This window comes from Perna viridis, chromosome 8 (genome assembly GCF_037379345.1).
Source record: "Perna viridis isolate PV_CMFRI_1.1 ecotype Kerala chromosome 8, ASM3737934v1, whole genome shotgun sequence".
Lineage (NCBI taxonomy): Eukaryota > Metazoa > Mollusca > Bivalvia > Mytilida > Mytilidae > Perna > Perna viridis.
Window position 1 is genome coordinate 24,106,918 of NC_142452.1, and position 24,384 is coordinate 24,131,301.

The 24,384-nt window shown below is 31.4% G+C and overlaps 1 protein-coding gene across 4 annotated transcripts in view; it reads left to right on the forward strand.

The window, feature by feature from the left end:
* Positions 1-17,428, forward strand: part of LOC148609893 (mediator of RNA polymerase II transcription subunit 25-like) — a 29,899-nt gene extending 12,471 nt beyond the window's left edge. For 2 of the 4 annotated variants that reach the window (XM_088541451.1, XM_088541453.1), the window contains 12 exons: positions 1,903-1,927; positions 2,380-2,571; positions 3,038-3,143; positions 5,158-5,329; positions 6,047-6,205; positions 6,750-6,848; positions 8,640-8,708; positions 8,978-9,025; positions 10,013-10,073; positions 12,273-12,311; positions 15,991-16,136; positions 16,846-17,205. In XM_088541451.1, coding sequence (XP_088397577.1) covers positions 1,903-1,927; positions 2,380-2,571; positions 3,038-3,143; positions 5,158-5,329; positions 6,047-6,205; positions 6,750-6,848; positions 8,640-8,708; positions 8,978-9,025; positions 10,013-10,073; positions 12,273-12,311; positions 15,991-16,136; positions 16,846-17,061 — 1,332 coding nt within the window. In that variant the 3' untranslated portion in view covers positions 17,062-17,205. Of the gene's footprint in view, positions 1-1,902; positions 1,928-2,379; positions 2,572-3,037; positions 3,144-5,157; positions 5,330-6,046; positions 6,206-6,749; positions 6,849-8,639; positions 8,709-8,977; positions 9,026-10,012; positions 10,074-12,272; positions 12,312-15,990; positions 16,137-16,845 lie in introns of all 4 variants that reach the window. The other 2 variants (XM_088541452.1, XM_088541454.1) reach the window with 1 other exon arrangement.
* Positions 17,429-24,384: the final 6,956 nt, after the last annotated feature.

Consider the following 24,384-nt stretch of genomic DNA (forward strand, 5'->3'; position numbering starts at 1 on the left):
GAATTTGAATGGTAAATCTAAATATTTGTGTTTGGTGCATATTAATGGTGACAAAGTTACTATTTTGTGGTTTCTTGGATTTTAATAGACATGTCATTAGTTGTGAAAGGTTGTAACACCTTAATATAGGAGTTTTCAGTCATTAAGTAGCTGTCCAGTTAAGAGTCATGCAAAATTAATATTGATCCATACAAAAAAGGTCAAACATCAATTAGTTTCAATATGAAATGGTTTAGGGCATTTTATTTATGGAATTAAGAGTTAGGATATTTGTTAAATAAGAGTTATCTCTCTTTGAGAGAAAATGATAGTGCTTTCAGTCTCATTTAGTTTTGCTACTTACTGTAAGATTGACAATAAGAAACAGTTAGTGTGTGTTTCACTACTCTGAAGCATTCATAATAGTATATATTAAAATATTTGATGATTTTTTTACACATGAATCCTCCATGCATGACTCTTAGTTGAACAGCTTCTTAACTATTTATCATACACCCCAGACCTTAAGTAAATACTTGTCAAAGCTGAAAAACAGTGTCTAGGAATTTTATTTATAACATGTTAAGAAAAAATATGGTTTCATATTATTTGTAAGTGAAATTAAAGATCAAGATAAAATAAGATACATGTATATAAAATTAGGATCTCGACATATGAATTACAGCTAGTACATGTATTATATTTTATAACATTGAATAGAATTGGTCGTCTATTGATTGAATGACTATTCCATGTTTACATATTTTTGGTTGTTTAAAGCAGAATTAATAAGAAGATTTATTTTTTTCTATCTTAGGTGAAGTTTGATAAAATGTTTAATTTTTTTTATTGTTTTACAAGTTATGTATCTACAGAAGTTCATCAGGTGGTTGTCATTTTATTTCTATTCCCAGAAGTTAACTTTGTTACTTGTTGTAATGTTAGGTGGTAATAATTCTTTTGTACAGGTTTATATATCAGTATGAATCAGACGGACAGGTGGTATAATTTGGAAGATTTTGAAAAACCTTTTATAGCAGAAATATATATTTGTTCATACATGTATGCTTGAAACAATGAATGATATTGTTATGATGGTATCAAATGTGGTGGTCATTTTTGAGTGGTTGTGTAGGGAAAAAACTACAGGAAATAATTACAGGGCTGCAACCAATTAAAAATTATATATGTTAACACCATCCTGGTTCAGTAATATGGTGTGTCTAGAGGTTGTTTGGTAGATACATATATATTGAATGCATTTCAGTAATAGTAAGTTCTACACCAAAAACAAACAAATAGATTTGTAGTAATTTTACTAGTATAGTAACCTGATTCAGACTATTATTGACTAACGTTTGATATTGGCCCAAATATGACCAAAACTTCCAATACAATACAAAATTGTACCAATACAGGATCCAGCCGTCCAGTATGGGATTTGGCCATCCAATACAACCTTTACACATCCAATATGTCATATTGGACTGATTAAAATCCATGTTGGTCTAATTAATCAGTAAAGGTATAATTATGTAAGATTTTCCATATTGGCTGAGTACTATTGGTCCTCAGCTAGAAATATTGGACTTTGGCTACTCCTCAGTCCAATATGGCTAGCCTTGGACCAATAACTAAGCCAATATGGAAAACCTTACGCAATAATACTATAGTACATAGCTGGTCTTTTTATTGATCTACCATTCTTATCCTGATATGCATAAGAAATCTTCCAGGATGTTTAATCACAATCAATCAGTGTGATTCCTATATTATTCTATACCTATATACTGAATGTCAAGATAAAAATTTGCATCTTATAGCACATGAATAAAAAAATTAGTTAAATTGTCCATTATTCGTTTTTCAAAGTACTTTAATTGAAGCTATTTAAGTTTACAATTACTTTTTTTCTATTTATAGAATGAGTTCAACAGAGGTAATCCAGGTACATATATACCAATTATTTTTCTGTAAATTTAGAAACTGTAGTGTGCATTAAATATTGTTATACACATACTGCCTGAGGGTGGTGAACTAGATTACCTTGAGAAGAATATTACCCAGGATGAAGTATGGGTAGTATTAACTGAATATCATTAAACGTGTTTGGATAATATGATCTAATGCACTGTTCTTAAAAAGATATTGATCGTAATTTTCTGAAACCCTTTCATAGGTATGGATGGGTTTTCTCTTTACCATGGTACAGAAAAATTTCTGCAATATTTCTGGTGTGAGAATATCTTGATTATAATGGAATACCTGAAACCTTAATTAAAGATTTGATTCAAATGAGCTGCTCTGAGAATTTAGAATTAGGTTTTTGAACTTTATATATTTTTCGGGAGCGTTTCAGGTTTCACAAGTCTTGTATTGATTCACACATTTTTTTTTCAGCCATCAGAATGCCAACAAGCACAATACAACAAAACATTTCATCGACTCAGTCTAACATGACAATGACATCACAGTCTCAGCTGAATGGTCCCCAGATGACAGGGTTACAAGGCATTGATACAGTTGGTCCACTACCTAATATCCCCAATCCAGTACAGCAGCAGAACAGAGATAGGAAAATAATATGGTCAGGTAAGGTTAAGATTGATCAATCAGTCAGGCTTAAATTACTAAATAATTCCATATTATATGGTCTGGTAAATCTTTTGTGAATAAAGAAATAGGTTTTTTGGTTAGGTAAATCATTTAGTCTCGTAATACTTTTTGTTGGTTTCTAGCAGTTTAAGAGTATATTCTGAACTAAAGAGTTAAAAGGTTTGACCAATCTGTCAGGCTTAAATTAGTAAATAATTCCATATTTAGCAAATATTACAATAGATACTTTAGTCATTTAGTCATATTTCCAACCAATACTACCACAAGAATTGGATTTTTCTGGGGATTGGTAAGTTTTGTGCTGGTATCATTAAGATTTTTAATTTTGATGCAGGTTTACTTCTGGTTTTGCCAATTTTACAACTTTCTGCTTCTGTTTTCTTTCCTGTATTATATTTATGCTACCACAGAGTAGTTCTTGAAAGTTTCATTTCTCATTTAGGTATGCTTGAATACCAAGAAAAGATTAAAGCGCCTGGAGCAGCACAGCCAAAGATGTCTCGTCAGTTACAGTGTCAGCTGTCTATTAATGCTACTGATCCTGAATTGTAAGTCACTGTACCTGAACCAATCCATGCAACTTTAATTGTGATCTGTTATCGATCACCAATCAGTTTCTAATCAGTCTTCAATCCATTCAACTTCCATTATACATCATATGACTATTGATCGGTTATATTATATGGAGTGGTTTGTTTCATTTTTCCATTTTATACAAATTAACTAAATGTTATAATTTTTGTCATCAATTTAATTACTTTTCTTTCACAATCTCTTTTTAAAATGAAAATCGAAATGTGTGTTCAATATTTTAAATTCAAAGTTTATTTAAAATGACATTGAACTATAAAATTTGTGCCAATGAAAATTCTTAAATTTGCAGGAACCAATCATTGGTCATTTTACATAACAAAACCGCCAATAAATCGATCACTAGTCATTTGTTATTGATCTGTCAGCAATCATTCAAATCAACAGTCATTGATCTGTCAAAAAGATTCAGGAATGGGTACAGGGACTGTACAGAGCAGAGGAAATACTGCTCTCACCCTGTTCATTTGTCTGTCTGTTGTCTGTTTGTTCACATTTAAGTAACAGATGTCTCAAATTCTTATGAACAAAATACAATTTTAATACTTGTGGCTTCAGTATTGTTACTGATACTATATCTCCCGATACAAGGTTTCTTCTTCATCATGTTCCTGTCTTCATCATATTCCTGTCTAAAATATCGTCTGAATATAGCTGAAATATTGCTGCTCGGACGTTAAACCCCAACAAACAAACAAACAAACAAACCTGTCTACAATAGAGATTTGTTCAGCATGTCATGAGATACAATTTCATCTGGATTTTTGAGGACTTCTAAACTCATATGTTTTAAACATTTCTGATTTTGGAGATTTTTATCCTTTAGGATCAAAATACCTTACGTCACTAGTTTATGTCAGGAACTTCCCTACTCTTTCTGTGCACTACACAAAAATATAGTCCAAATGTAAATTCCTTTTGTATCATTCAATACCCCTTTTACAACCAATGAATATGTTTCTGGCAATTATTCAACTCAATGATATTATATTAATTTTACAAATAAAATTAAGTTCTACCATTGTCTTCAAATCAACTGAAGATTTGAAGGACTCCTTTTTGGCCTTGAAAGATGTTAGGTAATAAATTTACATTTAGAGAATTTAGTTGTAATGTGTCAAGAAACATTAAATGTGTTGTCAGAGCAGTCAAAATTTTTATTATTTCATTTAATAAACCAGAAGTGAAGAGCAGTGATTTTAACCAAGTAAAATTGGCAGAAAAATTCAAATTAATTAAAATTGTCTAGTTTTGGAAATTCTCACATTTATAAGGGAAATTATCTTCTTCAGCTGAAATTGGTTTTATTTAAGTATAATTACAGTGTAGGATAAATACTCAGTTAATACAATTTTGGAATATAAATGCAAATAATCTTTGGACAGGTTTAAAAATTGTGAAATTGAACAAAATTTGTAAATGTGTTTGGATAGTGTTTGACTATTGATTATATTTTATACTTCAGAAATCAGTAGTAAAGATTGATATTCAGATTACACATATAAGAAAAAAAAACATTTTTTTTTTACATGTAATGTGGAAAATACTAATGTATAATTACAGTTTTATTTTACATTATGTAACCTTTGAAATTTTGTTCATGCAACCATTTTTACAAGAATCATAAACCTTCAGTGCTTACAGCGCTTTGATTTTGTTATAGAGTTTCATGATAGAAAGAGAGATTGGTATATCATATTTTTAATCACAGCTGTTTACTTGTTCATCTTGTTATAATTCTCCTTTCTTGGAAAGTGGATGGTATTTAGTGATATGCCTCATGGGTATCAGTCCTGCCATTCCTACATGTCCTGCTTCCAGTACAATGTACCATTCTCCTATCTATTACTCAACTTACACCAATGTAAGAAATTTCATGAAATTTTCATAGAAATTATAAGGTAAGATGGTGCATAATATCAATTTTGGGAAAGGGATATATCATTCTTGCTTATCCATTTTCTATTTCAGCAACACAACAAACTGGCCCAAAGAACTGATAATGCAACTGATTCCCCAGTCATTACTGAGTTCACCACAGTTACAGCCCTTGTTCAAAAGTTCTCGCCAGGTGGCATTCCATTTCGGAAATCATAATGTTGAATCTCTGAAAAACTTGCACAGAACAATGGGATCAGGTTTTGTAAGTAAATTTGATTTGATTTAAGTATGATTTGAATGAATTTTAGTGTTACTACTTTTATGTCCCTTGCAAACAAAATGAAAGTGAAGTTTTTAATTTGATATTTTTTCAGTGATGTGTACTTCAGATTGAACTTTTTTTCAACTATAAAGAAAAAATACTCTTTTATTTTTCAAATTGAGATTTTGCAAATACGATTTTTCTGTATATTTACTTCTGATATTGTCAATTTCCACTTGGTTTAATGGTCACATAAAATATGGTCTCATTAAATAAAGGACTTATTTTTTTTCTATGTATGATAACATGCTCTGTAACCATACACTAACAAATTTTTTGCTGAATTTTAAAATATTTGACTATTATTGCATAGACATGTACTGATAAATAAATGTTTAATGCTCTTTCACTTATTTCAGATTTAATTACTTATATTTTTAAATAAATGATATGTATGTAAATTGGATGACACATCTTCTTGTGCACTGTTGGTTCTGTATGCTTGAACATATAAAGTCTGTCATTTGCACAGAAAGATGGAAGTGTAACATTGATCTTCAGTTGTGACATCAAAGCTATCGATTAATTTCAAACATACAACTTTTTGTGAAATCAACCACATGAACTGTTAAATTGATTAAACCTTCTCATCCTGAAATGCCAAAAATTCTACCATAGAACATTAAATTACAATCAATCAATAACTTTTTTTTACAGGCTGGTTGTGTACATTTTCCACCAGGGACCCAGTGTGATGTCCGAGTTTTACTACTTTTATTCAGTAACAAGAGGAAAGCTTTTATAGGTTTGATACCGAATGATCAGAAGGCCTTTGTTGATGGCATCAGGAATGTCATCTATACCCACAAAATTAAGGTGAGGTTAAAGGCACATTTAACCTGTATAAAACCACTATTCATAACCCAGCTCCACAGGAGAGAGAGTATTCTGTTTTATCCTTGTCTGTTTGTCTGTTTCCATAACATTTTTTTCTGTCACGGTTTTTTCAGTAACTACTCATGACAGCGGCTCGAAATTTTAATATGTTCTCCCTATAGGTGTGTCATATGGTGGGATACATTTTGGGAAAAATTCAGCCACAACTTTCTGTTTACAGAGGACTTTAACTTTTTTACTTTTTTTATGTTGAAATTTTGTTCTCACTTAAGAGACAAGGATATCTGTATTTTAGCCATGTGAGATTTCCTTATCTATTGCGAAAGACAGATGGTGGTATAGAGATTTTGAACATCATTCCCTTACCAAAATTGCACTTGCTCTTGTGAAGGGAAAAATGGAATCATTAAACACCGTTTTTTTTATATGAACAGATTCAACATTAATTAAAATTGATTTCTTGATTTGTGAAGATGTCTGATTAAAACAGATATTTGTTTTCAAGCTTTATTGTATTTTACAGCAAGCACAACAGGCCCAGGGGGCTGGCAGTCCATCACAGTTTACACAACAGCCTGGTAATACTATGAATGTTGGACAGAATATGAGCAATCCTCAAATGGTAAGACAAGCAACCAGTCAACATAGTTTGGTGGGTCATTTTTGTAGTGGTTTAAATATTTTAATTGATTACATATACTGATCATCTATCCATATCTGTGCAAGATTGATTTTCTCAATGCAAAGAAAGTGAGAAAAACATTGGTGTTACATGACTAATGTTAATATGTTTATCAGTTTATACATTTTGCTTTTGTTGATAATTTTAATGTACTCAATGTTAGAATCAGGCAAAATGTGTATAAGGTGTGGCACATGTAGGAAAAAATACAGAGATTTTATTGCATTAACCAAGTATTTATACCCGATAACCTTCAGAAATAACCATCAAAGTGTTTGTTAACTTTGCCTTTTTAAGACATTGATAGGTCAAATTTAGTTGAAATGCACTATGGAAAAGTGGAAGGAAAATTTTCCTGAACTTTTTCCTTAAATAAGCAGTCAAAAAATATCTACGTCACCAATAATTCAAGATAAATATAAATAGCTGTTCAGTTGTTTTCTAGATGTATTGAATATACTAGTATTTGTGGCAAAAAAGACCAAATTGAGAAATATGATGTACCACCCATTGCCTGATTCTTACACAGAATGGTACTTAAATTTACAGTGCTTTAGGCATGTATGTCCTAAGTTTCTTATGATTCTTGTAGTTTCCATTGTCATGTTTCTGTTATTACATGGCTTAGATTCTGTTAGTTAGTAACCTAAGTATCACTTCACAGGACAGAAATAATTATATAATAGTTGTCAATAAACTGGTCAATATCGTAATATTTAGACTGCCCACAGGACAGCGGTATTGACTAAGACCGTGAAAATGACCTTGCCGTAAGTGCGGTCATTATCACTGTCGCAGTCAATACCACTGTCCTATGGGCAGTCTAAATATCACGATATTGACCAGTTTATCAACAACTATTATGTTTATTTCGTTGAGGAACAGTATCCTCGATTTTTTTCAGAAAGCCGTGCATATCATGTTTCTGCATATTTACATTGACAACTGCTTGATCACGAATGTGTTTAATAAGGGGATGTAACTCTAAATTTGTAACCTGGCATTACCATGATGTAATGATGCCCTCAGGCATTATCACGTTAATATATTGACTAGTAAAACTTTATACTGCAGGTTAATTAATATCATGTGTAAAGGTTTTATCCAATTGAAATGACAGATTTTTTACTAATATGAAATACACAAAAATATTATGACTGTCCAAGTCATTTTACTATGATATTACACATACAAGAAAGTTTTATATTATATTCTTGATACTATACCATGCAGGGTTCAAATACTTCTTATTTAAAATGTTTCAGGGCTTGCATAGTTGTCTGAGTTGTTGTGAGATAAATCCAGTTGCTGACAGTGTTCTTGCAAATGCATGAGTTTAATGAAAAAAAATGCTTTGACATTTAATTTTTCCATTTTATCATATATGTTGTATAAAGCAGAGATTACCCACCATGTCCCACAGAACTTGATGGCAGTAAACCAAAGTTCTAGTGAATTACATGTATATTGTATAATGCTAATTTCATTCTTGTATGTTAGGTCAAACCAAAAAAATTAAAATTCCCAACAATTATTTTTTAATTTCAACCATAAACTATAATATTCTAATGAAATCCCTAAAACATTTTAATAAATTATGAAAAATTAATACTTAAAAATGGAAGTGCTTGCATAGCATTGCAAAAGCCAACCAATTGAAATTTTAAAAATGATAAAACATTCTAATGACTCCTGAATTGACAGTATTACCATATATTATGTATATTATAGATGCAGCAGCCAGTTGGAAACACCAATATGGTATCATCTGGAATGGTGACTCAGTCTTCTAATACTATGGTAATGATTGCTTGCATATATATTATGATTTTTGGCTTTGCCATTGAGGTATGGAGCTACATGTATTTGTACTTAAAAAGCTTGAAATACATTTTATCTGTGAATCTATGACAGGGAGTTATAATGAACCTCCTTTTAAGTGCAAAAACACTATCAATTAGTGAAGCATTATAATAGTGAACGAATTGTTTCCCCCAACCAAATAAGAAAACAAATAATAAATATTTGTGGCAATGGGCTGCTAAATCTGTTATTATGTTTATTTTCAGATGCCTAATGCAGGAAATAACATGACAGCCTTACAACAACAGACCATGGTAACATCACACTTTATATCAGCCAATAGACTACAGTTTAATAATGATACTTGAATCCCTTAGCTTTAAACTGGATTTTTTTTCTACTTCAAATTAAACTCTTCCTTCTCCTATTTAAATTTAACATTACAGTTCATTATAATTCACTTACAAAGTCGGAGGTATGTAGTGATCAAGTTGTCTGTTTGTCCGCCCTCTGTTCTAATCTGCAACTCCCCTGAAATTACTGAATGGAATGTGATGAAACTTTGACAATATCTTATTTTGTTTCTACATTTGAATGACCTAAGTGGTTTCCTGATACAAAACATGGAATTTGACATGTTTACCGCAGGTAGGGAGGGGGTGGGGTTGACATTTCTAATCCAAAACTCCTCTAAACTGCTGATTAGAATATTTTGGTAAACTCTTTATCACATGATCCCATTTTTCACCTCCTAATTTGTTTTTCCATCTGAATGACAAGAGGTTTCCATTATGATTTCTGGGTAGGGAAATGTGGGTTGGCTCTCACTAAGTGAGCTTTGCTCACAGTTTTACTAGTTTTTAATAATAATCAAAACCCAGTTAATCTTCATCTAGATTTGGAAATTTTAAACATTAGTTGGTACACAGTTCTCTGACTCAACAAAGTCTTCCTAGACAAGTATTTTAAAAGCTTAACATTGGGTGTCCGAGATGATCCTATCCTGCTTTGGCAAAGATATTGAATTTATAATTAGAGTGAAGCTTCCCTATAACTTACCAGTAGTACATGGTATTTTCCTGTACTACTATTGCAAGACGGATGGTGGTATAGGGATTTTGAATGGAAATAGTAGAATGATTGATTAGAATATAATTATTTCAAATTTATTGAATTAATCAGTGTTATTAGCTTTTGTAATAATATAACGATGAAAAAATGCATTTGAAATTCTATGGGGAAATGGGGGACTTTATACTACTTTTAAGAAGCTCATTTAGATACCATTATTTTTTTTTCAGCAACAGAAAATTCAACAAGCTAAACTTCAACAAGAACAACAGAAACAGCAGCAACTACTTGGTAAGTTTTCACTGGCTCTGCAACAACTACTTGGTAACTTTTCACCAGCTCCGCAACGGCTACTTGGTAAGTTTTCACCGGGTCTGCAACAGTTAAGTAGTAAGTTTTCATCGGCTGTGCAACAACTACATGGTAAGTTTTAACCGATTCTGCCACAACTACCAGCTAAGCAACAACTACATGTAAGTTTTCACCGGCTCTGCAATAACTACCAGCTCAGCAACAACTACATATAAGTTTTCACCGGCTCTGCAACAACTACTTGGTAAGTTTTCACCGACATTGCAACAACTACACGGTAAGTTTTCATCGGCTCTGCAACAACTACACAGTAAGTTTTCACCGACTTTGCAACAACTACTTGGTAAGTTTTCACCGGCTCTGCAACAACTACACGGTATGTTTTCACTGACTTTGCAACAACTACTAGGTAAGTTTCCATCAGGTCTACAACACCTATATGGTAAGTTTTCACCAGGTTTAGAAGTTTTGAATTTTTACCATAATCAACCAATATGTTATGAGATTTAGGGATTACATTCAAAGTTAAATGTACAATTATGAAAAAATATTTTATTAAGTTAGTTTTTTTTCCTTTTTAGCAACTTGAACAGTTTCTTCTGTTCTAAATGCTTGGTTTTTTTTTCTATATCTAGCTTTTGTTAAAAAGTAAAAAGAATCCTTATGTATTATCAACAGTAGGATTGTGAACAGAGTAGACTCAGTTTTCAACTTTATAAGACCTGATTTTTTACTTTCTTTCTTGACTTCATAGCCATTTTTTCTTTATACTAATACTAAAGAGTAAGCAAGAGAACCAGGGTTATAGTGGTAACCAAAAGAATGCAATCCAGGGACAAAGACCAGACATGGGAAACAGACATACACAACAAAGAACATAAAGTAACTAAAATCATACATACAAACATACATACATACAAAGTAACAAAAGCAAATTAGCAACTCGGACTCCACTAAAAACTGGGAGCATGGACCAGGTGCACCGTTAGGGTAAGCGTCCTTAAAGGAATGTCTTGATAGTTTTTTTTTTTTTTTGGTTGAGTGTGAAAAAAATGTGGAATATGATTTTACGAAGTTTGAACAGTACTGAATGCATTTCCAGTTAGATTAGATATGTCTTCCATAAAAAATACTACAGGCTCTATAATCAGTTTTTATGGTTCAAGAATCATAACAGAGATTTTTTTCTTTCTTTAAATTAATTGATGGCCATCTTGGAATGATGCCTTTTTTCCAATAAGGTAGATCAGAATAGAATGTTTTGATCTAATTTTACAAAATATTTTACACCAAATTGAAAGACTTGCACAATTTTACAAATTTTTTTAAACTTTGTTTTTAACATTAATATTTGTTTAATTTCAATTAGTTGTTTCTAATAAATAAGGAGGGGAACATATTGCACAAGGAAGAACTTTTACAATAAAACAGATATAAAATTGATTTCACGACTTTTGGAAAGAGATTTAAGTCCTACATTGAACTTTTGATGTGATCCCTATGTGTGGTATTATCATGATTTACATGTTCATTGTATTGTAACGATATGTTGTTTTTGACATTGCAGGCAAGAGAGGACAATTTTATACATGTAGTTTTTTGTAGTGTTAAAAGAGGTTTTATTCATTAGAAAATAATACATAAATTTATAGAAATATTTACCATTACTTATTATGATAGCGGTTTGTTTTAGGGGTAGATTGTATTCTGTTATTTGATAGCATCAATATACTTAATTTTATTTTTGTTTGTGTGGCAATAATTGCTGTTACTTGTACATGCTTATGAAAGATTTAGGACTTCAACAAAAACAGAGTAGTTGGATTTGGTTCTACATTTTGTTGATATCTTTTCACATTTTATAGTTTTTCTCTTTATAGTTTATGCTGAATTCACTTTTATTGGCAATATTTTTGTTGCCTTATTTGCCAAAATCATTTTATGCATGTAATTCATCAATTTCTTTTAATGAAGAAAAGAATTTGAGTCTTATTTTTTTACTCATTATTTTCTTTCAACAAAATTCATTTTTCATTACTACCTGTCTTGACATTAATTTCACAGTTTTAAAGACCCTTGAACTATTTAGAAACTTAAAAAAAAAAAAAAAAACAAATACCAAATTTAAAATACAAGCCATTAAATACTTTCATTTTCATTGCTACTCTATCCTTTTAGATGAGATTTACTTTGGTCCACCTCCAACTTTGTTTAGTGGTAGGTACATGTACTATGTTGCTATGGTGACGGCATTCCCATCATGCATGGCGAGCATCCCATAATATTTTTTTTCATATGGGTAGTGCATGGATCAGCTCTTTTCTGACCTTTAAGTTATTTCATGTAAGTATTTCTTGGGATCAAGGTCTTAAAATAGGTTGAGGGAATAGCTAAATGCTGATAAAGGTTGAAACTTTACATTGAAGTAGTGTGTATATAGTTCATTTTCATATGCTCATCTTTTTATTGGATATATTTTGGTATTCTGCTTTCAACACATCAAACATTTACTCAGAAATAACTTTGACCTGTATTAATTATTTTTTGGTATGAGAAGTTTCCTTAGTTCTTGTCATGATTGTTGGTAAAGAGTATGTCAACATGAAGAAATAGGGGGGACAAATTTTTTGCTTCAGCAGTCAGTGATTTTGTTGCCTTGAATTTACCTGTAAATATACATACAGGCTATTTCCTCAAGCAAAATTATCTCAAAATTATGCAATAGTCCCAAAAATCATACCTCAGCTTTGTTGGTTTCTAATTGGTTTATTTTCTGCCCAACTCCAACAGAAGGGGTTACTTTTGAAGTAAAATCACTAGCAGTGCTCTTAATTGTTGATTTGTTGACAACTTCAGTAAAAATCCAGATCAACAGTACCTGTAAATCATTTCTACATTTATCCTTCTCTTCAATCTGAAATTAGGGATATTTTCATGGGACAAAATCTAGAAAACAAAATGTTTTTATTTATGGTATCAAATCAAAAGAATAAATCATCTTAGAATGCAGAAAATTCATGTATTGATACAGTCTTAAGATGGAGTTACCAATCCTTCCTGTCATTCTATTGGCCATTTTTGGGGAGTATATAGTGATCCTGGTGTCTGTCTGTTTGTCTGTTTAAATCTTTTTTGTTATACATGTAGTTTTTTTTTTTTTGCAATACCTCAGTAAAGCCACCTGATATTTTAACAGGACTCTGTATAAATATGCAATGTTATGGAAACTGATTTCTGACTGACCTGATCAATTTTGTTTTTGACAACATTGTTTCGATTTTGATGATATGGGAGGATAGCAGAGAGTATTCTTTGGTGACTTTATCTCACAGATTTTCTAGTATATAACTACGTCCACATGTTGTACAATGCTTCATCAGGGATGTGTCTACACCTCAACTGTATCAAATGTTTTATTTTACTCATACTGTTGCTTACAACTTTTTCATATATTTTAGATTGAAGTAATATTCCCAAATTAACTTCCAAATCCAAGTGAAACCTAGGCAATAGTACAAGCAAAAAAGCAGAATAAAAATGTCTAATTAACTTTGATAGTACACATGGTACAGACACATGTTTTTTTTTGTTTTTTGGTTTTTTTTTTTGGTTTTTTGGCCTTATATCCAAGTAATACTTCAGGCTGCCTTTTTAGAAGAAAATTAGGGAATTTTTGCAGGTTTCCTATTTTTGTATTTTGACATAAGCTTTATATAGGTATGCCATATCACCATATTTGATGTCAGACTGAAGTGAGATCAATTTCTTTTTTGACAACATTGTTTATATTTTTACCATATGGTTTCTGGGGTAGAAAGCATATGTATCCTTAAGTGAACCTTACTCATAGTATTTCTAGTACTTTTTAAATAATTTTTGCAGAGTATTATATAACGTCACAAATATTGAAATATTGTAAAATAATTTAGATAGTTAAGTACCAGTCCCTGTGAGAATCAGACAGTCATGGTATGAAAAAAACCTCATCTTTTTGATATTGTAATTTGACTTTTTGCACCATCAGAATCAAGGAAAACACACAAGATTTTCCATATCATGCTGGACCATTTAGTTACAGTTTCACTGAAATGCACTGAAAATGAACATCTCAGGGGCAAATAACTTGTCAAAAACCTCATTTTAATAAGATTCTTTTGAAAAATTTCTTTGCAAAGCCAGTGACCTAGAGATCAAATAATGATCTTCAAATGGAGAAAATATCCTAGAGTGATTATACATAGTCTGATGGATGGGGTTTTGAAATGCTTGATTTTGTTTTTTTTTTCCATTTGGCCTGATTTTTACAAACACTTACACTGAATTAAACCCCCACTCATTGAGGAGATGGTACTTTCATGATATTAGAATCTCCTTGTCTGTCATAATTCATTCCATCCATCCTAACTTTGTTGCATTAATCTCAACCCAATTGATGGATTGATTTTACATTTGGTATGTGGCTATACATATATATAGGGGCATATGTTGTTAGCACTGTTTCATTGGACTTCTCCATTTTTTTCACTATATAGAATAATAGAAAAAATTTTCACAAAAATTGTGGCGCATTCTGGACTGACTGATTTCAAATTTGGTATGTGCCTTAAATAAATGGGGCATATGTTGTAAGTGACCTTGTTTGCTTTCAGATATCAACTTCCTTAACTGGTTCACATATCAACTTCCTTTACTGATGGGGGTATACCTAGCACTATAAAGAGGAACTTTATATGTTGTATCATGAAAAAAAATGGCGGAGAATATATATATATATATATATATATATATATATATATATATATATATATATATATATATATATATATATATATATTTCCATTTCATTGAGCAATCTCATTCAGTTTCACTCATCTCTTTCAATACAATGACATCTGTCTAAAGCAGTCATTTTTAAATGTCTTTATATTGGAACTATTATGCATGTCTGGTCTGTCTAAAGTTGACACCTACTGAAACATATCATTTATGCTTCATGTAAGATTTTTTTGTATGACATTTTAAAATTCATGTATTGCTTAAAACATTTGATTGTATCCTGTTCATTTTCTACACAGTCACTATCATCCTCATATACCAAATGTTGTATCAGTGGCGCTTAAGTCTAAATGCTGTTGTTATTATCCCTGCTTGTAGGAATCTGGACATATATCTTTACCTTCGCCCATTTCAATGTGTTACTGTTGCAAGATGGTGGTAAATTTCATTATATGCGACTGCAAAAAAAAATGTCAGTTGTATTAAATGGTATCACCCTGTCATCATCCGTGCTGTCATTATTGTCATTGGCATCCATTAACTCTAGTTATTTTTTTCTCCAAAAGAGGCACCAATTTGCGTCTTAATGTAAATCTCTCTTTATAGTTTGAAAAAGTATCTCTGGTCAACAAATAAGAGCATGCAAGTTACATAAGTTTACATAAAAAAATTCTTGGTATTATTCTTTATATATCAGATGTGTTAAGGTTTACCTGTTCTCCATAATTTGTAAATATTTGCATTTCAAATGAGGCAACACAGAATTAAATTCTTAACAGAAAGTTCCATAACACATTTTAAAGAATAGGAGTGCAAAATTAGAATTTGTGATATTTGGTAAACACTTCTGTAACTTTGACCAGTAATAAATATTGTTTAAAAAGGTGAGAACCACTCGTCTAATATCTAGGCTTACTATATTTAAGTTACTATCATGATCGTACATGTGATTTAAATATTTTGATGATATTCCCTTCTGTTATTGAAGGAATCAAATTAATAGGATGCAAACAAGTCTATATTACTGCACCCATTTTTAGCAAAACTATCTCTAAGCTTCAGAATGAAAAACTTGAAATATTCTTTCATCAAAAATTATGAATATAATTTTAAATTGTAGCCCAACAAAGACTACATCATCAACAGCAGCAACAGAGATTACAGTTACAACAACAGCAGCAACAACAACAACAACAACAGCAGCAGCCACAAGTAAATCAACAAGTTAACAACCATCAACTTCAACAACTTCTACTTAATCAACAGGTAAATTAAGGAGGTAGACCTAGAGTAAAGGACATAACTCATAAAATCAGTGATATGTTTGTATTATATTCAATTTCACCAAAGCCTCTCAAGCTTTTGTTTGAAGCAGAATAAAATGAATCCAAGTTAATAAGATGATTACATAGGATTGATGTAAAATGCTGAATACAAACATTTGAATGATTTTAAAGAGTTGTGTCCCTTACCCTAGGTCTACCTCCTTAATTGGGTAAATTGATTAATAACTTGTACTTATGATATTTTTGGAGTTAAAACTCTTATGTTTGAATTTGTTATAGTTTGTAACTGAATGAAACACCTGGTTTTTTTTTTCAAGACTTTGGGTACAGCATGCCATACCCTAAAACATTATAGGTACAATGCCAGCCATACCTTCAGTACCTGCTGCTATCCCCCAGGATAAGGTTAAGTATTCACTTTTCGGTAACTTTTTCTTGAACTTCTTAGGCCATTCAATGTTTATTTGGTCATTTGTCATGAAAACAAAGGGAGGAATGCAATTATTTTTACCATATTTAACTGCCTTGAAGTTCATGGGAAAAGAAAATGATGGGGAGGGGGGTACTGCTTTATTTTTTTGTTTTTTGTTGATATTGCAATAACAGTGGGTAATAAGGCATCAGCATTGAGGAGAAGGGTTATTTTCTGGAGTTTTAGTTACCTACAAGAATTGTTCATGTTATTGTAGCAACAAGCCCAACAAGGACAACAGATTCGTCAGCCTCCCATGCAGATGATGCAGCAACAAATGAGAGGTCCTAACCCACAGGCTCAGCAGACCATGATGGGTGGTAACCAGTCTATGATGCCCAATGCCATGCCTCAGTTGTCACAACAGGGTCAAGTCATAGGTCAAGGTCAACCTAGTATACTGGATGATTTCAATTTTGGTGATCTACTTTAAATTGGTCCAAGTGACTGGATTTTTATTTGTATTGTGATCTTGTGTCATTGTGTTTATCAGATTTTCAAAATCTGCAGTCATCTTTTTTTTGTCCTACTTGTTATGATTATTTCATCCCAATTACCATTTTAAGAACAGAGCAAGGTCATCATTTATTATTGAATAATATCAATGATCTTTTCATGTCTTTAATGTTGTTGAATTTTTACTAAAAGTACTTAAGTAATTAGTAGCATTTATTTCTTTGAAAGACTATTTTGGTTTATTGAGTATTTAAAACTTGGACTCTGATATGATAAGTTACTGCAGTCATTTATAATTATGATTGCATGTTGAAAAGCTCATTATATATAAAAAAAAAAAAAAACATTTTGCATGGGTTTTTTTATTCTTCGCTAATTAATTAATACTAAAAAACCTCATATTTTGAGTTTTTGATTGTATCAATTGCATGTACATGTATATCCTTGTCATTATATGCAATAAAAGGTCATTTTTTATGAAATTTCTTTTTCATTAAGAATGTTAAGTTTGTGGCTGAAATCCACGAAAGATACAACATTAATTTGATTAGTCTACTATCAAAGAACATTAATATATCACATGTCATTGAAAGGCTGTAAAACAGCAAATTAGTTTTTATACCAACATTTACCATTATTTCGACCATATATATTTTTTGTTTTTAAAATGTTTCTTGTTTCATTCCCATTTTGAAGTTCTGATTCTTTTTTTTACTCTATATTACTGTCTTATATATATGCTTCTTTATCTACTTGTTTGAAATGAAACCTCAAACAATTGTATAATTTGTAGACAGTGCACATATACTGTGATATTGGTTCAAACAAATCACCATTTGGACTTAAAATTGTTTGTTTGGACAGGTTTTCAGTTTACTTAGGTTAAAAATACATTTATATTGATATATGGAAGGACCCTAATAAGTGTCTTATTTAGACAGTGTTTTTATTATTCAAGGTTCCATTTAAGGAGGTAGAACTAGGGTAAGGGACACAACTTTACAAACCATTAGAACATTTGTTTTCAGTATTTTACATCATCCTCATGTAAGCATCAAAGTAACTGGGATTTATTTCATTCTGTTTCAAATGAAAGCTTGAAAGGTTATGGTGAAATTGAATATGATACAAACATATCACTGATTTCAAAAGTTATGTCCCTTACCCTAGGTCTTAAACAGGTGTCTCTGTATGTGCCAAATGAATTAAGACTTAAATTTCAAAATATCTAGTATTGGAGTTATGCACTGCAAGCTAAGACAAGAAATCAGAGTCAGTAGGAAAGGGAAGATGCATGATTTTAGGGAAACTAATTTAGAGAGGTAATAAGTCACAAATCTGAATAAAATATTGAAAGATGCATTTGTTCAATTATGGTAAGATGTGGATTACTATGGATTGTGCATGCAACAATTAAAAGAATTTTTCCTACAGATCTGCCCACTGAGTGGAAGTAGTGAATTTCATTTGATGTACTTTCTAGTTTAATGGTCTAGCAGTCATGCAATGTGTGAGCTGTACTTTAAATTAACCAGTAAAAATGCTATTATTTTCAGTCAAAGGGCACTAAAATCTCTTGAAAACTCAAACAAAGTTTATAACTGATGACTGTAAAATAAAATACAAGAGGTAAAGAACAATCACAATATTTAATTGTTGGTAGTAAGTAATCATATTTTTTCAGTCTTAAAAATTAAAATAAAAAAAAAGTCTTGCTAGAGGCTTGAAATTTGAGCATTTGCCTGTATTGATGGTGGCAAGGAAACATTTATTTCTAACCAGTCCTAAGTGATGCAACATTAAAGGATAGTTGATACTGTCTGAAGAAGTGTCATGTAGTCAGGATTCTGAATCAATTTTGACCTTTGTATATACTGTAATTTGCTTAGATAGTGGCCTTTAAAGCTCTATGCCAAATACTACTGTGAAAGTACTTTAATTCGTGGAATACCAATTTTCCTGTATAAGTGGAGAAACACAAGTTCACCTAACCACGTAAACCACAAAAATTGGAACCCCACGGACAATAGTACTTTCACAGTAAAACCCAATCATGGTTTCATTTCCGGTGCATTGGTCAAAGTTTTCTAGTCATCGAAGATGCATAGTAGTTTTATGTATTATGGCATCATTCAACATAACATGTCCATTGAGCAAATAATTTGAGTGGGATTTGTTTTGTTTTGTTTGTTTGTTTTATTTAAATCTGGTTCACTTATAAAATTGTCCAAACTCGTTCTTTAATATGCTACATGTATGAAGACTGTAGATTACTACAGAATGAGATTTATGCATGACAACTATTTCTTGCCACTGTTTGATTTCTAGGCATTTCTTTTATAATTGTGAAATTGAAATACTTAATTTTGTATTATAAAGATGAAAGTCTTTTCATTGTGCATGCATCTACTGTAAGAAATATTTTTTTTATGATTATGCTTTGTAACGTTTTGCATCATTAAAACATTTTGTATTGTTGACATAAATTGTTGATAAGTGCTTTAAATTGTTGTATATTTATGAACAAATACATTGTTAGTATCTTTTATTGTTCTTTATTTTTTCTTTGTATCAACATGGCAGATGGCATTTTTCTTGGGAAATGGGTATCTGATAGCGATAGGAATCAGAACATGAGTGGCAATCAAAAGAATAGATGAGATTTTGAAGTTTATATAAAAAAAAAATTATGAAAAAAACTGTAGACAAATTTGAAAAGACTTAATTGACACCCTGTCAAGGGATGCACTTTGGTTTAAGATGTCAAGTATAGAAATGGTAATATTCACACTGGCGTTTAGAATATGTTTGGTTTATCAAAATTGTAAGTTTTGTATGGGTGGGGGAGGGTCTGAAATATATCCGTGCATCTGTCGATCAGGCGTTAGACAAGGTGCAATGAAAATTTATTCTCCCATGCTTTTGGTAAATATTTTAAAAGCTTTATCTTATTTATTTTTGTTCGTACAAAATTTTTCATATGCTGGAAAAACTAGCAGCTCAATTTTAAATACCCAGGAACCCGAATTATATAATACATAATGTATTTCATATAATTAAACACAGGTTAAATGTAAGCATACATCGTTATTTTCTTTATACCAGAACCAGAATGTAACCTCTGTTATAGAAAACAGACCCAAACTTATATTATACGACAACGAACAAGTCAATTACTTGTATAAAACCCAAAAGTGTGTTTCCGGTAAGGTAAGGGAATTTAAAATGCTATAAGAACAGCTAACAATACGAACCACCAAACGAACTTGTTGGTATAAAATATCCATCAAATCTTATCGCCGCTAAGTCCCTATTCTAGACTGAAGTCGACTGCTGCATATGCAAGATATATATATTTTTTTTGTTTTGTTTTAGTAAACAAAGTTGTAGATATATACAACTTGTTATACAGTACTGGTGATATAGTTCAAATTTCTAGGTGCTTGGCAATTAGTAAAATATTACAGTTTGTTATATCTTTAGGTTACAGGCCAACAATTCAACCAATGAGCATTTGGAACGTTCGCAGAAATAGTCATACGTAGAAATTATCGCCTGTTTCTCTTAGCGCTGTGAAAAGAGTTCTCATTTTATTTCAAAAATTAAAATTGTAAGAATACCAACTTCTACCGAAGATTGTTTTATTGTAGACTATAAAACTTTACTTCAAAATAACCATATCATTCCGACCCAAAAAATATGTTTGGATTTCCTGTTGCTAAATATGGGGTCCGAAAGAAAATCTCGGTTTCTTGTCAGAAAGACACGCTGGCCAAGGCTTCATATTTTTACCTTCCTGAAATTGCTTTTGTAGTTACTCTATTTTGATCATACGAGTTCGGTGTCTTAATTGTCATTAAAACACTATTAACTATATGTACACTTTGTCAATGCACACGACTAGCTGAACAAAAATGTCTGGAAAATGGAAAAGAAAAGAAAATAAAACAACAAAAAAATACATACACACAAAGGCTCTAATATAAATTGTCTTGCATAGTGTGATGGAATATACTGACGATGCCGTTTTTTTATTATGATATTACATCCCTTCGGCTCCTGCGTATGGAATGTTCATATCACAACTCGTACGTTATGCCAGAGCTTGCCGAAACTACGCAGAATTGTTGTATCGCGCTAGAACGCTAAAAAATACGCTTCTGGAGCAGGGTTATGTTGCTACAAGATTGAAGTCATCACTACAGAAGTTTTATGGTCTTTATCATGAACTCGTGGATCGTTATGGTGTATCCATCAGCACCATGAGAACTGATTTATTCAACGGGTCATAGTTTTCCTTCCCTCGTTTGTCTACCGCGGACTTGACTTTTTATGAGCAACTCGGCGGGTGTTTCTAGGAAAGCAGAGAACGCTTACCCTACCGGTGCACCTGGTCCATGCTCCCAGTTTTTAGTGGAGTCCGAGTTGCTCATTTACTTTTGTTACTTTGTATGTACGATTTTAGTTACTTTATGTTCTCTGTTGTGTATGTCTGTTTTCCATGTCTGGTCTTTGTCCCCCCATTCTTTTGATTACCGCTATAACCTTGGTTCCCTTGATTACTCATTACCAAACACGATAAAATACAGACGATAAATCCTGTCTCCTGTTAATTTATATTAGAATCAAAGCTTTCCTTTTTTGAGCAAGGTTGAAAATCATCAAGCCAATCGATGTTCGTTTCGGACCACCTCAATTTTTTTCTGGATCAGCCACTGATATTTGCGTATCATAATTGAGCTTTAGTCCCGTTGAATACATACTAGTACTCCCGCCTTTGAAACGTGTACGAAAGCCTAAAAATTGGCATCGTTGTATTATATGCCAAATTGTCACATAGCAGAAACTAACCGCATCAACTTCTAAAATATTCACCACTTCTGTTAATGATTTACGACACGCAAATTGACTATATCTAAAACATAACACAATTGATCGTCTTGCATTTTATGTAAAACAAAACCTTCAAATAGATCGGAAACTCAATCGTATTCCTTAGCATTTCAAAGTACAGTGTACCTTTAGCGTGACACAGATTCGACAAAGAAAGGTTCGTGTATCATTTACGAAATGCATACACGTCACATAAATAACTGAAGAGTTATTCAATCTGAAAAAAATGTCTCATGCTGAAAAAATACAAATCAGTTCTGCAAACAGACAAATCATTTAAATACGCTTCTTTTAGACTTCAACTCCATTCTTTGTAAAAATATATACATATATATACATTTATTGTTGTTGTCAGGGTGTGTCAAAGTTTGTATAAGAAGTTTTTCACACAGTCTTAAGCACCCAGAGCTGTTAGTTTCAAAGCTGAAAAAAAATATAAAATTACGGATGTGTGCGTCAACTTCACAAAAAAAACATCATACTAGCGAAACCAAAATACTTTTCTATGAGGTGAAATTAAGAATGCTGTTCTTCAATAAATATTTCCTACATTGAACAAAAAGTCATTGATGAAATCATTAGAGACTTTGCCTTCTTCGTTGACGGGGTTTATTACATGTCTTTTGATGATAAATCTTACAGCAACATAGAAAAAGGAACATTTATTTGAATTCATTTTGAGTTTAGCTTTGTCCGCATACATTGTGTCATTGCATACAAAGGCTCTATTATATTCAAACTTTGCATTGGCACCGCTTTGCAATTGCACCAGATCGTAGGTAAAAATTTCTAATTGAGACATTACACTTTCATAGAATTCATGCTTCATATCACGAGGTTAGAAGGCAGCTGTCAAGTTTTGCGTGTTTGTACTATATTTCCACTGTTTTCTGCCAACATGATGTCAAAGTTGACATAAATGCTGAAACAGTTGGTGGAAAGGATTCTTTAAAATTTCCACTCAATAGTTAGTACAGCATTTCATGTTTTTGAGGAGGTAAACTGCAATAAAAAAAATTAAAAACTTGGCAACACAATCAGATGATCCCTAGTCGATGAAAACCCAGTCAAAAAATAACCGATAACACGTGTCATAATTGTTAGCGACAGCATAACAAATATATTTATTTTCAGAGCCTCATAACACGGGTCGAATCAAGTTTGAGTGTAAGTAACTTGAAAACATGGCGAATACTATAGCATTAAAAAGTGCAAAATCCTTATAAAAACAAACGATCAAACAATATTAAAACAAACAAAGGAGCATAGGAAACAAGTTACGAATGAAAGTGTGGAGATAAAAAAAAATCCGTAAATCAATGGTTTACCCAATAGACGGGTAAACGGGTCAAATCAAGTATACGCGACATAAAAACATTGACAGTAAATATTGAAAAAAAAGAAATCGGTTTACCCACTAGACCTCCCCCCCCCAAAAAAAAAACAAACAAATAAACAAAAAACAACAAAAAACAAACAACAAAAACAAACAAAAACAAAACAAAACAAAACAAAAACAAAAATAAAACAAAAAACAAAAAACAAGAAAAAAACGGATAAAATCAGTGAAAAAGTTGAGTGCGTCTGAAACATTGAATAGATGATTAAGTGGTCGACAATAAAAAAATCTAATTATAATAAAACAAAGAAAGACATTACACCATTCAAAGGCTCTTAACGTTCCGAATGTAAACATCAATTGTACAACGTGTAAATACTACAATTGTCAGTATAATATTGACATAAGTAATGATATTATACAACATTAATTACTGAAACTTTATTTTATAAAACATATTAAACATGATTAAACAAATAATAATTAAAACAATTATAAAAATAATAATTAAAACAATTATAAAAAAAAAAAATAATGTCCAAGAGGTAAACATTGCACAACACGTCCTTACAAATGTAATGTATTCATAAAACACAATAAAAAGCGGTTAAAAACCAATACATGGGCTATTGAAATAACCAGTAAAATGGGAAGTTTTACACATCTGTCTAATCGGTGAGACATCTATTCAAATGAATTACACAATTGAACGTTACAAAAAGAAAATTAAATCACACACAAGTAATTAAATTACACAAAAATAATTGAACTACACAAAAAACAATTTAAACAATGATAAAAAATTTAACATCCGATTTGCGCCATAAATGTATTCATAAAGCACATTACAAAGGCAATTAAATCAATACGTGAAAAAAAACGATAGAAGGACATCTGATGAAAACATCGATTCAAAGTACCCAATCAATTTGACATATTTACACAATAACAGTGAAATTACCAACTGATAATTTACAAAAATTAATTAACTATTACAGATAAAATGTAGAATGAAAAAAAGCAATACAAACAATGAAAGATAGCTCTAGTAAAAATACATTTTTTATA